General features: G+C 43.0%; 1 protein-coding gene across 2 annotated transcripts in view; it reads right to left on the reverse strand.

Moving 5' to 3' along the window:
• Positions 1 to 620: 620 nt before the first annotated feature.
• The window catches only part of LOC147641218 (uncharacterized), a 41676-nt gene continuing 28438 nt past the window's right edge, over positions 621 to 13858 (reverse strand). Inside the window, exons 8-15 of one of the 2 annotated variants that reach the window (XR_015269071.1) lie at positions 6836 to 7055; positions 6563 to 6618; positions 6120 to 6218; positions 5815 to 5901; positions 5637 to 5714; positions 5317 to 5402; positions 839 to 1405; positions 621 to 782 (exon numbers count right to left, since the gene is read on the reverse strand). Coding sequence is in view for 1 of the 2 variants with exons in the window: in XM_086819228.1 (XP_086675354.1) it covers positions 1192 to 1405; positions 5317 to 5402; positions 5637 to 5714; positions 5815 to 5901; positions 6120 to 6218; positions 6563 to 6618; positions 6836 to 7055 (840 nt within the window). In the remaining variant the exon portion in view is untranslated. Of the gene's footprint in view, positions 1406 to 5316; positions 5403 to 5636; positions 5715 to 5814; positions 5902 to 6119; positions 6219 to 6562; positions 6619 to 6835; positions 7056 to 13858 lie in introns of both variants that reach the window. The other variant, XM_086819228.1, reaches the window with a different exon arrangement.

Genomic DNA, 13858 nt, shown 5'->3' on the forward strand with positions numbered 1-13858 from the left:
TTTGAACTAAAGCGTATGTGAAAGTATACATTTGTTGGCCATCAAACTTCATTTTATAGCTCGCTTTTCATTGTCACTCTACAAAAAAGGGGGGAAATAAATTGATACTAATGCACCAACTTTGGGCAATCAACTGACTTCAAGCCTCTAATACAATTGTTAACTTCATTATAGCAAAAGCATCCATGCACCCTTCTAGGTTGGCCACAACATAACATGGGATATCACTTCATCATCTATTTTATGATTATCATTTGGGCATTAAAAACAAAGCTTCTTGTGCTGGTTTATAATTTTCACATGCCAAAAGAAAAATTAGAACAAGACCTAGTGCTGTATAGAGGAAAAATATCGTTCTAAATGTGTAATTAGATTCACATTAGAAAGAAAAATATCGTTCTAAATGTGTAATTAGATTCACATGCCAAAAGAAAAATTAGAACAAGACCTAGTGCTGTATAGAGGAAAAATATCGTTCTAAATGTGTAATTAGATTCACATTAGAAATGTACATTTAGTATTTAGCTTGCTCGCCATGGGTGTTTTGCTTGAGGCATTTGCAATCACTACCCTAATCAAATGTTTAAAAAAGATTGCTTACATAAAAACACAACAGGAAATGGAGAAACGCATAAGAATTTAAAATACAAGACCCTCTCCGACACTTTGGAGCAAAGCCATGGCATGAACCCATAGACATACATAGAAGGGTTTTGATCGTCTTCATATTGCTCCTATGGTCCACACACATATATAGGAGGGTCTCACTCATGTACATTGACCTTCATGGTCCACACACATATATAGGAGGGTCTTACTCATGTACATTGACCTTGACCTTCATGGTCCACACACATATATAGGAGGGTCTTACTCATGTACATTGACCTTTATGTTGCCCTTCATATTTGCTCATAAATGATGGATCCATACATGTAAATAGGAGGGTCTAAATCATTCATATTTCCCTTTTATTGGAGCTGCCTTTTACATTGACTTTAAGATTTGTGTATTATACACCACTAAACAAAAAGCCTGCAATTATCCCTTAGTGGCAAAAGCTTAACATCTTCACCCCTTCAAGGGAAGATGTGAGTCTCTATTCACATTGATTCTTTGGAACTCTATACCACTTATCCTTGTTAGTGTGAGTTTATGTACAGTTTGCCAAAGGGTAGTTACCTTCTAAAATCAGTAAGATCCTTTTGCCCAAAACCGCCCTTCACTGAGTGGTAGCCAACGATATGACATGGGGGCAGGGATGGCCAGACCAGTTCTGAGCTCCTCCTTTTGTTCAGAGTCCACAATAGACTCTAAATTCATTACTGCTTCATTTATACACTCATCAGATGTTCCTTTGGCATGTGGATAATCACCACAATACTTGTTTGGTAGCAGTCCTCCCCTGTGGTGATCGAAAGCAAAACCAAATAAAGAAGCATGAAGATTTGCCTAGCTTGCCCTCGTGAATTGAAATTCCAGCTTTAAAAATAAGTATTAGAAGCACACACCTAACATCTTCATACAATGTGTGCACTGAAAACCACGTTGTTGTGAAGGGGGGCAGGCAGTTGTCTACCAGACTTACTGGGTTACCAGCTGTTAGTACTGGCTGCCTGCCAGTTTCTGTCTCTAAACATAAGCAAGGTATCACAATCTGCAGTGCTACATGCTCATCAGCTTCTACACAACGTGTGACAAATGCTAGACCTACGAGAATGCAAGATCCTATGTCCATCATATCTCCTTGGTGATCCACATCCTGAAGTAGCAATCCAACAACACAGCTGTGCATACCTTGGGCATTCAGCAGTTGCAAACATGTTAACCCTTTTCTTCCTTATACTCCAGTCACTAAGTCTATTACTCCAGAAGCATATTTTCCCAAGACACGACTAAGTGTTAGCAGCTTTTAGAACACGGGATGGTAGGCCTAGTTGTTAAAAATTTCCGTTGATCGGGGGTCAAACCATTCGTTTTCTTTCAGCTATGAGGGGTGATCATTTTGCATTTCCTTGGAACAGAGGAAGCAAAAACAATGTCATGAAGAGGCTATTGGTTGATGCCTCCTTGCCTAGCTGATTGACAAGCCCAACTGCCCATCAATTAGCAAAGGTAAGCTGGGCGCAAGTCTGTAGCCGGGTTGGATCCATGCTGGAGTTGGGTGGGATGGATGCATCTTTGCAAGGTTGGACAGATTTTATGTGGATGATTGTGGCCTAGATAGAGGAGGCTCTATTGCCATCTTGCCAGGTACTACCAAATCAGATCACTGCCCCGTTGTCTTGTGCATCAGGGAGGCAGAAGGGTGTACCCCATGTGTGCATCCCAGATTCTCTCTCAGGATGCATAGACCTCCCTGGAGGTTAGAGAGATTTGGAGGCTTTGTGATCATCCTGGCCCCCGGGAGAGGCATGCTTTGGCCCTAGAGCTAGCACTATCATTCTGTTGCCTTGGCCAAGAAAGAAGAGGCTCTGGACAAGGAGCAAGCTATCAAACACAGGTTGGCTGTGCTTCAGAGGGAACACGAGAAGCATCCTATGTCAGCATTTTGGACACAGATGGGTGGTAGGATGCAACAAACCGTTTTTTTCAGCACATGGACCTATGCACATGAGGGACAGTTTGAGATGCTTGCAGGATTCTCAGGGAGAATTTCTTACTGATCCAAATAAGGTGAGGAGTATTGCCTCAGATTGTTATCAGACCTTGCTCTCTACAGAGGCCCACTCTTTGGATAGAGATGTTGCACAATAAGAAAGTCTCGAAGTGCATGCCCAGGCATATTACGGATGATATGTGTGCCTCTTTGGATGCCCCCTTTTCGAAGGATGAGATGGGACATGCCTTGCACACCCTCTCAAAAGGCAAATGCTTAGGGGATGATGGCCTCTCTCCATCCTTTTTGCACTTTTGGGATTACACTGGTGATGATGTTACTACTGCTATGCAGAAGATGTGGTGTACCGGTATGATGCCCCCTTTTATCACAAAGGGTCTTATCCACCTTGTCCCAAAGATGGGGACGAGACCAATATTAGACAATGGAGCCCTATGCTTGGGATACCATTATTATGCATAAGCAAGAGCGAGGATTGAACATCATTGACCTGGAGGTGCAGTGTAACGCTCTACTTTGTAAGCTGATAGTCACAGGATTTCTTCCCGGCACTGAACCTTGGAAGAACTTTCTTCTGCAAACGGATTACGAAATAAAATTAGGGGAGGTGATTGGATTTACAGCCCACCATTTATCTTGTCGGATGCAGAATACCACTATGGTGAGATCCCTTCTGCGAGCCTGGGATTGCATGAGGAGCTTCTTGGTTAATATTCCTCCGCAGTTAGTTGAGGAGGCTTACAAGCATCCCATTGTGTGGAATGACTTGATCTTGGATGAATTTGGTAGACCTCTTGGAGAAACCATGCATATCCAGTGGGTTGTCTAGGTGACTCTTGTCCCCTCAATGTTGGATTGGAAGAGGAGGCTAATGAGTCTCACAGAGGATGAGAGAATGCTTCGCACCCAACACTTGAGAGGCACTAGTCAGAGGATTATGCACGTGAATTTAGCCATTCCTAACCACTGGATCACAGGGAACTTTGTGGAAGGTCCTCATCACTTATGGTTTGGGGTATTTTTCACGGATAAAGATACCTACTCAGGTCATGTGCCTTCCCACTTCGGGTGAGGACGGTGTACCGGTCTTTTACTCCATTCTAACTAGATGGCTCTTGGAGAGAAGTCTTGAGCAGGATGTGACTGATCCAACTCAAGGGATGATTACAAACTCTGGGAGCCTCTGGTTATATGATGGGTGTCCTATCAAATACTTGCACTGGGACCGCAATGAATGGGAGTGGAAGGATGCTATTAACCCCATGAAAAGCATGCCCTTCTTCAGTTACAATGTGCGGAATGCCAGACACTTGGTTCCGGGACAAATCTAGAGAGTCCCTACTTCTAGACCACATTGGGAGGCTTATGGGATCACCCTTGACATTCAGGGAGCTTTTTGGCAGAGGTGGTGGCACTCGTACAAGAAAACGAAGATTTCCTCTTTTATTTGGCTTTCTCTACACGGTGGCCTTGCCACCAACCAATGGAGATCGGTCATTGGCGCTAGCCTAGCTTGTTCGAGATGTGCAGGAGCTTTAGAGTAAGTTTACCATTGCTTATGGGAGTGCACGGAGGCATCGAGGATTTGGACCGCAATAGCACACCTTTTTGGAAGGATAAGGAGGGATGCCTACATTTGTTTTGGTGCTACTGTTTGGTTGACACAGTCAGGCCCGCAAATTAGGTTTGAAACGAATGACAGAGATATGATCATGCACGTTACTCAGGGAGTGGGTCAATGGTGTTGTCTTCAGGACATGCCAGAGTCAGGCTACATACCTCCAGCACAAAGATTGGACATTGCATGGGAGATCATTGCTAGCATCACAGCCTGGCACATCTGGAAGGCTAGATGACTGAGGCCATGGAGAGCACTTTGATTTATGATACATAGTGCATTTGCAGGATCTGGTGTGATATTATCCACACGCTCATGGCCACTTGGGCCAAGATTCAAGGATCTTCGACAGCTGCAGAGAGAAAACGTGGCTAATTTTATGAGAGAATGGGATCATGACACTTTTTTCACTCTCATATGGGGCCTTTCTGGCAGCACAAGGCACCTTATTGGTTGAGATTTCCCTCTTGCTTGGTCTGAAATCTCCCTTCCTGTAAATTTTTTTAATACTTAATAGAAGTCTCATGCAATCCATGCATGAGACAGCAAAAGAAGTAAATTGGGACCAATCTTGAGGCATAAGAAAAGTAGTGGCCTCCCAACTTAGAAGGTCTCTATAGTGGTAGTCCAGACATCTTTTTCCATTCCAGGTCTCATAGCCAGAGTAACGAGTGCCACCCCTTTCACCTAAAATCTGGAGCTCATTTGAATGCCTGCTGAAACTTTGAGCTATAATGACTCGTGTCTCTCTAAACGAAATCACGGAAAGAGTTAAACAGGTCAAGAGCCTCTTGTGAGGAGTTTTAAAGAAGGTGGGAGATCTCTTGGCTGGCATCTACCCAAGTCCATCAAGCTCTGTCTAGAAAGTGCAAGTGAGATGGGAGGGGGTTGGTTTCTTCTTTTATTGGTTTCTACTTTCAAGCAGGCAGAAAATGTGGGCATGCATGCAATTTACAAAAAAGTTTGTTCTTTAATGTAAAAACTATGTTAATGCAACGGAAAAGACACAAATAAGTCCCAGGCGGGATGGGGCAGGCAGGAGGGGGAGGGGGAGGGGGGGAAGGGTATTATGACATACTGTTTTGAGATATCGTATCGCTTTGGTGTCAAATATTTTGCTACTGTCAGCTTCAACCCACTCCCATCATCCATGGGAAAGTAGTACTGCTTCACCAACCATTTAACCGAGGAGCAAACCATTTTACAGAAATAATATGTTAGTAGATTAGGGGATAAAAATATACTAGCAATTCAAAGTTCAGGATTTCCTACTGCCTTGATCCAAGTGATTATCATGCTGTCCTTTCCCTTACATGAAACAAAATCTGGTCATACACAGCTGACAAAAAAAATGCCTGTGATGCATTGTGACTGTACAGTGGAAGCACATCTACTCACCTGTACAACGCCTTTGCCGAAGGTTTTCTCTCCAAGCACAAATGTTCTTCCATTGTCTTGCAGAGCACCTAAAAGAACCTGCCATCAAAGACCAAAGTTTTACAAATCACCCAAATTTTATATGGCACAGTTGGCTAGCCAGCATAAGTCTATATACAATGACGTTAAACTGCCTTACTTCACTTGCACTTGCACTATTCCGGTTGCTGATTGTCACCAATGGAGCATGGGTTAACACACCAGGATGCCTCAGAAAGATTGTTTTCTGCAAGTACATTTTTGGTACAAGATTCCAGTAAATTCTTTCAATTTGATATGGTGCACTGTAGAGATTTTGTAAAAACCTTTGTGATTGTTTATCATATATAAGCACACGTCGGTATCTATAAGGGCATCCCTAAGTGCACCCTCTTATGTGCACCTGTATCTGTGCAAAATGCATTGTTTCATAGCATGCAAGTGTGCTTGGAAAGTGTTGTATACAGGAAGGTTGCCGGCCACGTATGTGAAATCGTCAATGTCAGCCGTATTGCTACGCACAGTCTCCGTGATACCACAATCCTTGCAGTCCAACCAAAGAGCCTGGAAAAAACCAGTAAGAGTCATAGTTGAATGCCACTGATGGATGTAGCTTAAAAATTGTAAACCTGAAAGGGTCCACTAAAGGAGTCAAGCTACTTCAATAGTGAGTCCACTAAGTATAGAATCAAGCTCTTATGCCAACAGGCGCGTAAGGCGCGTAGCCCAGTGGTGAGGGCTTGTGACTGGGAGCAGGGAGGTTCTTAGTTCAAATCCCCCGTAGGCCCCTGTTGGTATTGTGGCCAACCACAAGTTGTAACGTCTTCAGGCGGGAAGACCAATCGGGCAGGTACCAAATTATGACTTCAGAAGGATCTACTCAAGGGGGTGAAGGAGCAAGCTCTTACTGCCATGGCTATAGCTTCCTCGAAAACACCACCAGGATTATTTCGCAGATCAAGTACTGCAACAAACGTCATCACGAATCACGTTCAGAACAATGAAAACTCCAAACTGCAGGTATTTGTTGTTGTCAAGACTAATGTAAAAGATAAGCCAACTATGCAGACATTACCTAGATATGAATTACATGCCTTTACCTATTCTTTAATATACATAGACTCAGTATCTGAAACAGCAGCATTAAGCAAAGAGATGCACACAGTGCAAAGGATCCTTACTATAACCGTCCACACCAAGAGCTTCTCCTTCTCTGATCGCAGAAGCCATTCTCTTAGTGCCATCATGGGTAAAATAATGCAGCCGCATGTATGCCATCAAGCGCCCATCCCCAGCATCTATCATTTGCATCTTCAATGGAGGGAGTGGAAGGGCTCTTCTCTCCAAAAGGAGTTTTCGAGCAACGGCAAAAGGATTTGCATCGATAACCTCCAATTCCACCTGGAACCATAAAAAGAACCAAAGAGTTAATTACTGGAGCACCGTGCCCATGAAAATAGCATCACCATATTCATGAAGTTTTTTCTTCCTATGCCAACCACATGACAATATGGCACTATCTGAGCAGGCCTGACACCCCAGCCCTCTGAATGACGGTGCAGTTTTTTTATTTACTAGGATGGTCTCTCAAGTCTTTTAAAATTAGATTGTGACCTTCAACAAGATAAAACCAAATGTCCTTGCAAGGGTGCATCAAATACTTTCTAGAATCTTCAATACCACATGGTGAAAAAAATTGTGTACTGTGACTTAACTTGAAGTTATTTTTGTTCCAGCCAAATCCTATAATTCATAAGAAAACTTAGAAGCTGCTCGTATATACAGTGAGAATCGTGAACGAAAATGCTCGACAACAACTTGGAACCAAGTTCTCACCATGCAAGTACATTGCCACGGTATATAGCTCTTTAGCACTATCCACTTTCAACACGAAGTGTTTATCCTACACTTTCAACACAAAGTGTTTATCCTACACTTTCAACATTGAAAGTGCTTATATAACGAAACAGGGGAATGTCAAGTTACCCTATGAGTAAAAAAAGGGGAGACTTGTGCCACCTCGCCACCATACCTTGTGTATGGTCTTTTTTATTTCCCACTCACACACAGATGCACATAAGAGTTGAAACAGTTAACGTCATTGACAGCTAATGATGGTCAATGTGTAGATTTACACAAGACCATACATGTGCAAATCCCAAAATCTCTTTAGGCACTTCAAATCAACCCGCTTGGATCTCTGCTCTGTTTTCTTATGAGCAAGAGAGGGTCTTTTGTAGCCCTACGGGCATTTTTTATATAACTAATGAAAGGATCTTTTCTCGGGAAAAAAAAAAAACTATGAATATTGATCAAGACATACTCAAGGTGGATCAAAGCTTGTAGAAAACATCATGAATATGAGGGACAAAAACTAGTATATGCAGAAAATTGTATTGAGATTAACACAAAAGGACACTAATTATGATTAGGCATGAGCCAAACTTACATAATCACTTGATCACGACTTGTACCTTATTTAGAGACTCCTCTACCCTATTTTTAGTTGCATGAGTTGCATGAACCATATGCACCAACCATTTGTAGGCTTTACACCAACCACTGACTACTAGCCTAGCCACCACACATTAAATTGGACTAAGGAGTTGGGATTACATTTATCCAACAGCAAGGAATGCATCCTAAATTTTGAAAATTGATGAAGTATTAGGGTTTAATGCTCTGATTTAGTAGGATTTTACAAAAGAAGAGAAATGCCCAATATTGATCTGCTGAAATGATGAAAAGCCCCAAATGTACCTTAGAAATGATATTTGTACTTAATTTACCTGTAAATTGATCTTGCGAAATGTTGAGTTGCAGGTGCTTACGAGGACTATTCTTCTTGTCTCTTTGCAGGTTGGGCTGCAGTATAACACCACGTACAGCCGGGGAAAGCTTCATGGGCAGCAGCTTGTTGCTGGTGGAGAGCAGTGCATAGATGATGGGGGGCGGCAACATGTGCATCAGATGGCGAGGGCTGCAACAAAATGCAATGGTGGAGTGGCATTGGGAGGATAGAACAATGCTCTAATACCATGTTGGATATAGTGGAGCTTGAGCTGCAGGCTATAGAGGTTGATAAACAAACATGGCTGAAGCTTAAGCATAGACAGTGAAAGCTTAAAGAGAGAGTGTTAGAATATACTCTAGAGAGAGAGATTTGCATGAGTCAATGATGGGATAGTTGTGTGTTTATTTCAATGAAAGCACAAGACCTTTATAGGCCCAACGATTCTTCTCTTGACATCATTGCTTATGTCACGTCATGTCATGTGCATCACTGATGCCATGGACATTCTCAGAGCAAGATCCAGAAGAGGCAAGCAGATAAAGACTAGGAACCAGATAGAGTCAGACTGTGGAGCACAAGTGGCCAGTTTGGATGTGGAGAAGAACCAGGGTACAGTCGGCTGAGTAAAGGAGCTGCTGGCTGTACCAGAAAACATGTCGGCTGACGTGGCAGCAGCAGGCGCATCAAAGACCAAAGGCACATCCAGTCGGCTGGATTTAAGGGGTATTAATGGACATGTAACTGGCCGACCAGCAGTCGGCCAGTTCATCATTTATTCCAAGGGGCTATAAATAGCCCCTCTTGCTCTATGTTTTACTCATTCCACCCACTAGGGGTGTGGGTCACTTAGAGGTCCCATAGGGGACAGTTTTAGGGTTAGCAACCTTTTTTATGAAGGCAGCCCATGGCTGTACAGATATGTACCTTTTGTACCATAGTATATACTGAAATTCCAGCACTTCTCACTCTCTCTCTCTACTCTCTCTCTACCTGCGTTTTTGCATCATGGTGCGTTTTTGCATCAGAAGGTCTTCAAGAGTGTTTAGGGCTGAAAGAAGACTACCCAGAGCTTCCGCGCGTTACATTGGTATCAGAGCATCAGGCTCAGCAAAGCTAAACACTGAATCAGTCCCAGATGATGGTGTACAGGTCCAAGGTACAGGAAAGTACACGGATTTGAAGCCTAAGGCAAGAACACAGATCGGGAAGAACTCCCAGGAGGTTTGTTGGTGGTGTTCCACAGTGCCAGATGGGGATGTCAGTTCCGTGAGCCAGATGGGTTCTAAGGGAACGGTCCCAAGGGAGGTTGATCCTCCAAGGGTGATGTGAGAGTGCCAGACACAGTTCCAGGAACGAAGACCAAGACGGTGTTCAGAGTCAGGGCAGGAATGGATTGTGGACTAGAGGAAGACCAGATGCATAGATCTTCATCAGAGACAGAGTGGTTTGGAGAACAGACCGGATTTTCATAGAAAAAGGTTTGCCAGGGATGGATGATGACAGAGGGACTTCAGGACAGGATTGGGATGATGACAGTCATCCAAGAGCAGGTTGGATTCCCGTCATCAAGTTTAGCAGAGGGGGATGTCATGTGCATCACTGATGCCATGGACATTCTCAGAGCAAGATCCAGAAGAGGCAAGCAGATAAAGACTAGGAACCAGATAGAGTCAGACTGTGGAGCACAAGTGGCCAGTTTGGATGTGGAGAAGAACCAGGGTACAGTCGGCTGAGTAAAGGAGCTGCTGGCTGTACCAGAAAACATGTCGGCTGACGTGGCAGCAGCAGGCGCATCAAAGACCAAAGGCACATCCAGTCGGCTGGATTTAAGGGGTATTAATGGACATGTAACTGGCCGACCAGCAGTCGGCCAGTTCATCATTTATTCCAAGGGGCTATAAATAGCCCCTCTTGCTCTATGTTTTACTCATTCCACCCACTAGGGGTGTGGGTCACTTAGAGGTCCCATAGGGGACAGTTTTAGGGTTAGCAACCTTTTTTATGAAGGCAGCCCATGGCTGTACAGATATGTACCTTTTGTACCATAGTATATACTGAAATTCCAGCACTTCTCACTCTCTCTCTCTACTCTCTCTCTACCTGCGTTTTTGCATCATGGTGCGTTTTTGCATCAGAAGGTCTTCAAGAGTGTTTAGGGCTGAAAGAAGACTACCCAGAGCTTCCGCGCGTTACACGTCACACACAAATATCTAGATATTGTTGTGACACCTCTAAGAGGTGGTTCACACACACACATACACAAACACATAAGTGACCCCTCAAAGAGGTGGTTCACATGCACAAGTAAGACCTTGATTCCCAACATAAGTTGTAAGGGATGAACAAACAGCCATAAAAGAGGCTAGAATAGTCCCTAGATGGCTGATCCGTACCCTTGAAGAAAGCAAGCTTGGTGCTGCTTTCTAGAGCAGGACAAGGGCAACAAGAAGAGGTAAATCTAGCACACATGAAATGGATTATGCTTCCATGGGTAGCATGTTTGATTTTGAGGAACCATCCTGTTATGAGCAGGCTCATGGCAATGAGCATTGGGAGACAGCCATGCAGGAAGAGTAAAGTTCCATACACAAAAACAATACATGGGAACTAGTTGACTTACCTCCATGCAAGAATGTGATCACTAAGAAGTGGGTGTACAAGATCAAGCGCAAACGAGATGGATCCATTGATAGGTACAGCGTAAGGCTGGTTCCTAAAGGCTATTCCCAAGGGAAGGGGATAGACTATGATGAAACCTTTGCCCCACTTCAAAAAAGAAAAACCATTCGAACAGTCACTGCATTGGCAGCTCACCATGATTGGAGTATGCATCAGTTGGACATAAAGATTGCATTCTTAAATGGGGATCTTTTGGAAGAGGTGTATGTACAACAACCTCTAGGCTGTGGTCACAGGACATGAAAGCAAAGTGTCTTTTAAAGAAGGCACTCTATGGTCTCAAGCAAGCTCCTCGAACATAAGATTTTGGCCAGCCAGAGATTTCAGAATAGTCCGTGTGCAAAGAGATGGTTCAGACATTGTCTTAGTCATCCTATACGTGGATGATGTGATCTTGACAGGGAACAGTGAGCTGAAATTTCAGCTTTCAAAGCTGAATTGCAAGGCATTTGAGATGTCAGGTCTTGGCTGGTTGCATTTCTATTTGGGCATGCAGTTTATGCAGCAGGATGGTGGCATTGTTATGTCTCAATTCGGTGTCTTTTGAAAAGGTTTTGTATAGAGGATTGTGAGACTACTGCAACAACAGTTGAGGCAGGTATAAAGCTCAGTAGCTTTGAAGCAAGTGAGCCTTTTGACACTACCATGTATAGCTAGGTTGTGGGATGCCTTATATATTTGTGTTCAACACGGCCAAATATAGCTTATGGTGTTTCTCTGTTGAGCAAATTTATGCACAGCCTAGAGACTGAGCATTGGCAAGCTGTCAAGCGCATATTCATATACCTCCAAGGTACACAGACTTTTGGATTTATGCGAGGGGGGTTTATTTCAGTTATGCACTTACAGTGATTTGGACTGGGTTGGAGACTTTGATACACGACAGTCGACCAATGGTTTTTGCTTTTTGTTGGAGACTTCTTCTGTCTCATGGCTTAGCAAAAAGCAACTTACAGTGGTGACATCTTCATGTGAAGCTGAGTACATAGCAGTCTTCACACCCACGGTTGAGTGCATATGGCTGAGGTTACTTGATGGCTATTGCATGGAATCTAGTTTTTCACACATGGACCAAGCACATAGAGGTATATTATCATTATAGGCGGCACAGGCTTCATGCACGTGATATTAGCCTTCATGCACGTGCGGGAGAGGCTTCACGCACGTGATATTAGCCTCACCTATTGTCCATCGCACGACAACCTGGAAAACCTCTTCACCAAGGCGCTTCCTCATGAGAAGTTCGAAGCTTTTCACAAAGCTTTGGGCTTGATTCCTTTTGGGGATTGGTCTACTATGTACATATACATTTCCACTACAAGGGGGATTTGTAGGAGATATGCACATTTGTAGTGGAATTATATGTAGGAGTTAGGAGGTAATAGTGCTACGCACACTGTGCCTCATAGCATTTAGTTTGAATGGTTTTTAAATCTTTTAGTCACTTACACTTATAGAAGGTTCCCACCACCATCTCTCCATCTCTGTGACATGTGTACTCATCAAGTTCGGCTCTATCTATGTGTGTGGTAGCTACCTGCGACAAGGTCTTCTCAGCCCTGCAAACCCTAACAATTCATTCAATGACATTGTCTGTGCTAATGACGGTTTACACTGGTCTTTCTATCCTAATTCTCCATGTCTACCCTGTACATGTCCTCACGTAGTCATGACACATGCATATGAGAACTGATGCATTTGAAACGACATTTCTGATCACACTTCTCATTGTCATACTTTCACTTTTGCAGGGCTGTAGCACATAATGTAGTATTTCAATGTTTAAATTCTCTAACGATAACCATTGTAACCCCACATGCGTGCCGGTACAACTATGTCCATGCTTGTGCATGTGCCATATGACTATCCTTCTGATTCACGGCTTCCTGTCATACTTGTGCTAACTCTATCTCAATATTGTTGACACATTTACTGCTGGCTCAAGGATGAGTCCCGAGGAGGGTATCTCAAAAGAGAGGAGGATGCAAAAATCCAAAGTGATAAGAGAGGGAATTGTTTGGTGAGAAAAAAAAGGAAACTTTTTTAACCCTTCTTAAAGACTAATTTGTAGTATGATACTATGCTTATTGGATGAACCAGAACTGATCTGCAGCTTTAAGTTTTTAAAATTATTTTTTAATTAATAGATAGAACGTGATAAAAAGTAATGTGTTAGGTTGAAGTTGTCTATAAATTACTTTTTAATCTATAGATGCTACAACTTTGCAAAAACTAAGTTGCGCATCCAAGAGGGTTATAGGCAAGAAAAAGCTATCTTGAGAAACTGCTCCACTCTAGTGGTGTTATTTCATAATCCCTCTTCAATGCTCTGCAAGGAAAAGGGACCAACAACGCCAAATCATTTCATAGGCACTGGTGTAACCATCCCATACTGTGTTGTTGCTTCTATTATGTGCCCTACACAACGAATTTAGCACACCTCCATAAGCATCCTAAGGGCATAACAAGAAGGCTTCAGCTTTTCACGTGTGCATGTAATACCAAAGAAGCTCTCTTGTAGTCTTTATAAAGGCCATGCAAACTCATCTATCCTCAGAGCATCAGCTTTTGGAGAGACTTGTTGATCCAAAGATTACGTGTGAGTCGTGAGTCCGATGTTTCAATGCTTTCAAGAAAAAATTGTTACTGTCCAGAAACTTTATTCCCTATTCTTACTCTTGAAAAATATGACTATGAAACTGAAACTTCTTTCCACACAAACATTTCTTAT

Source organism: Cibotium barometz, chromosome 2, assembly GCF_041138505.1.
Source record: "Cibotium barometz isolate CiBa-2024 chromosome 2, ASM4113850v1, whole genome shotgun sequence".
Taxonomy (NCBI): Eukaryota; Viridiplantae; Streptophyta; class Polypodiopsida; order Cyatheales; family Cibotiaceae; genus Cibotium; species Cibotium barometz.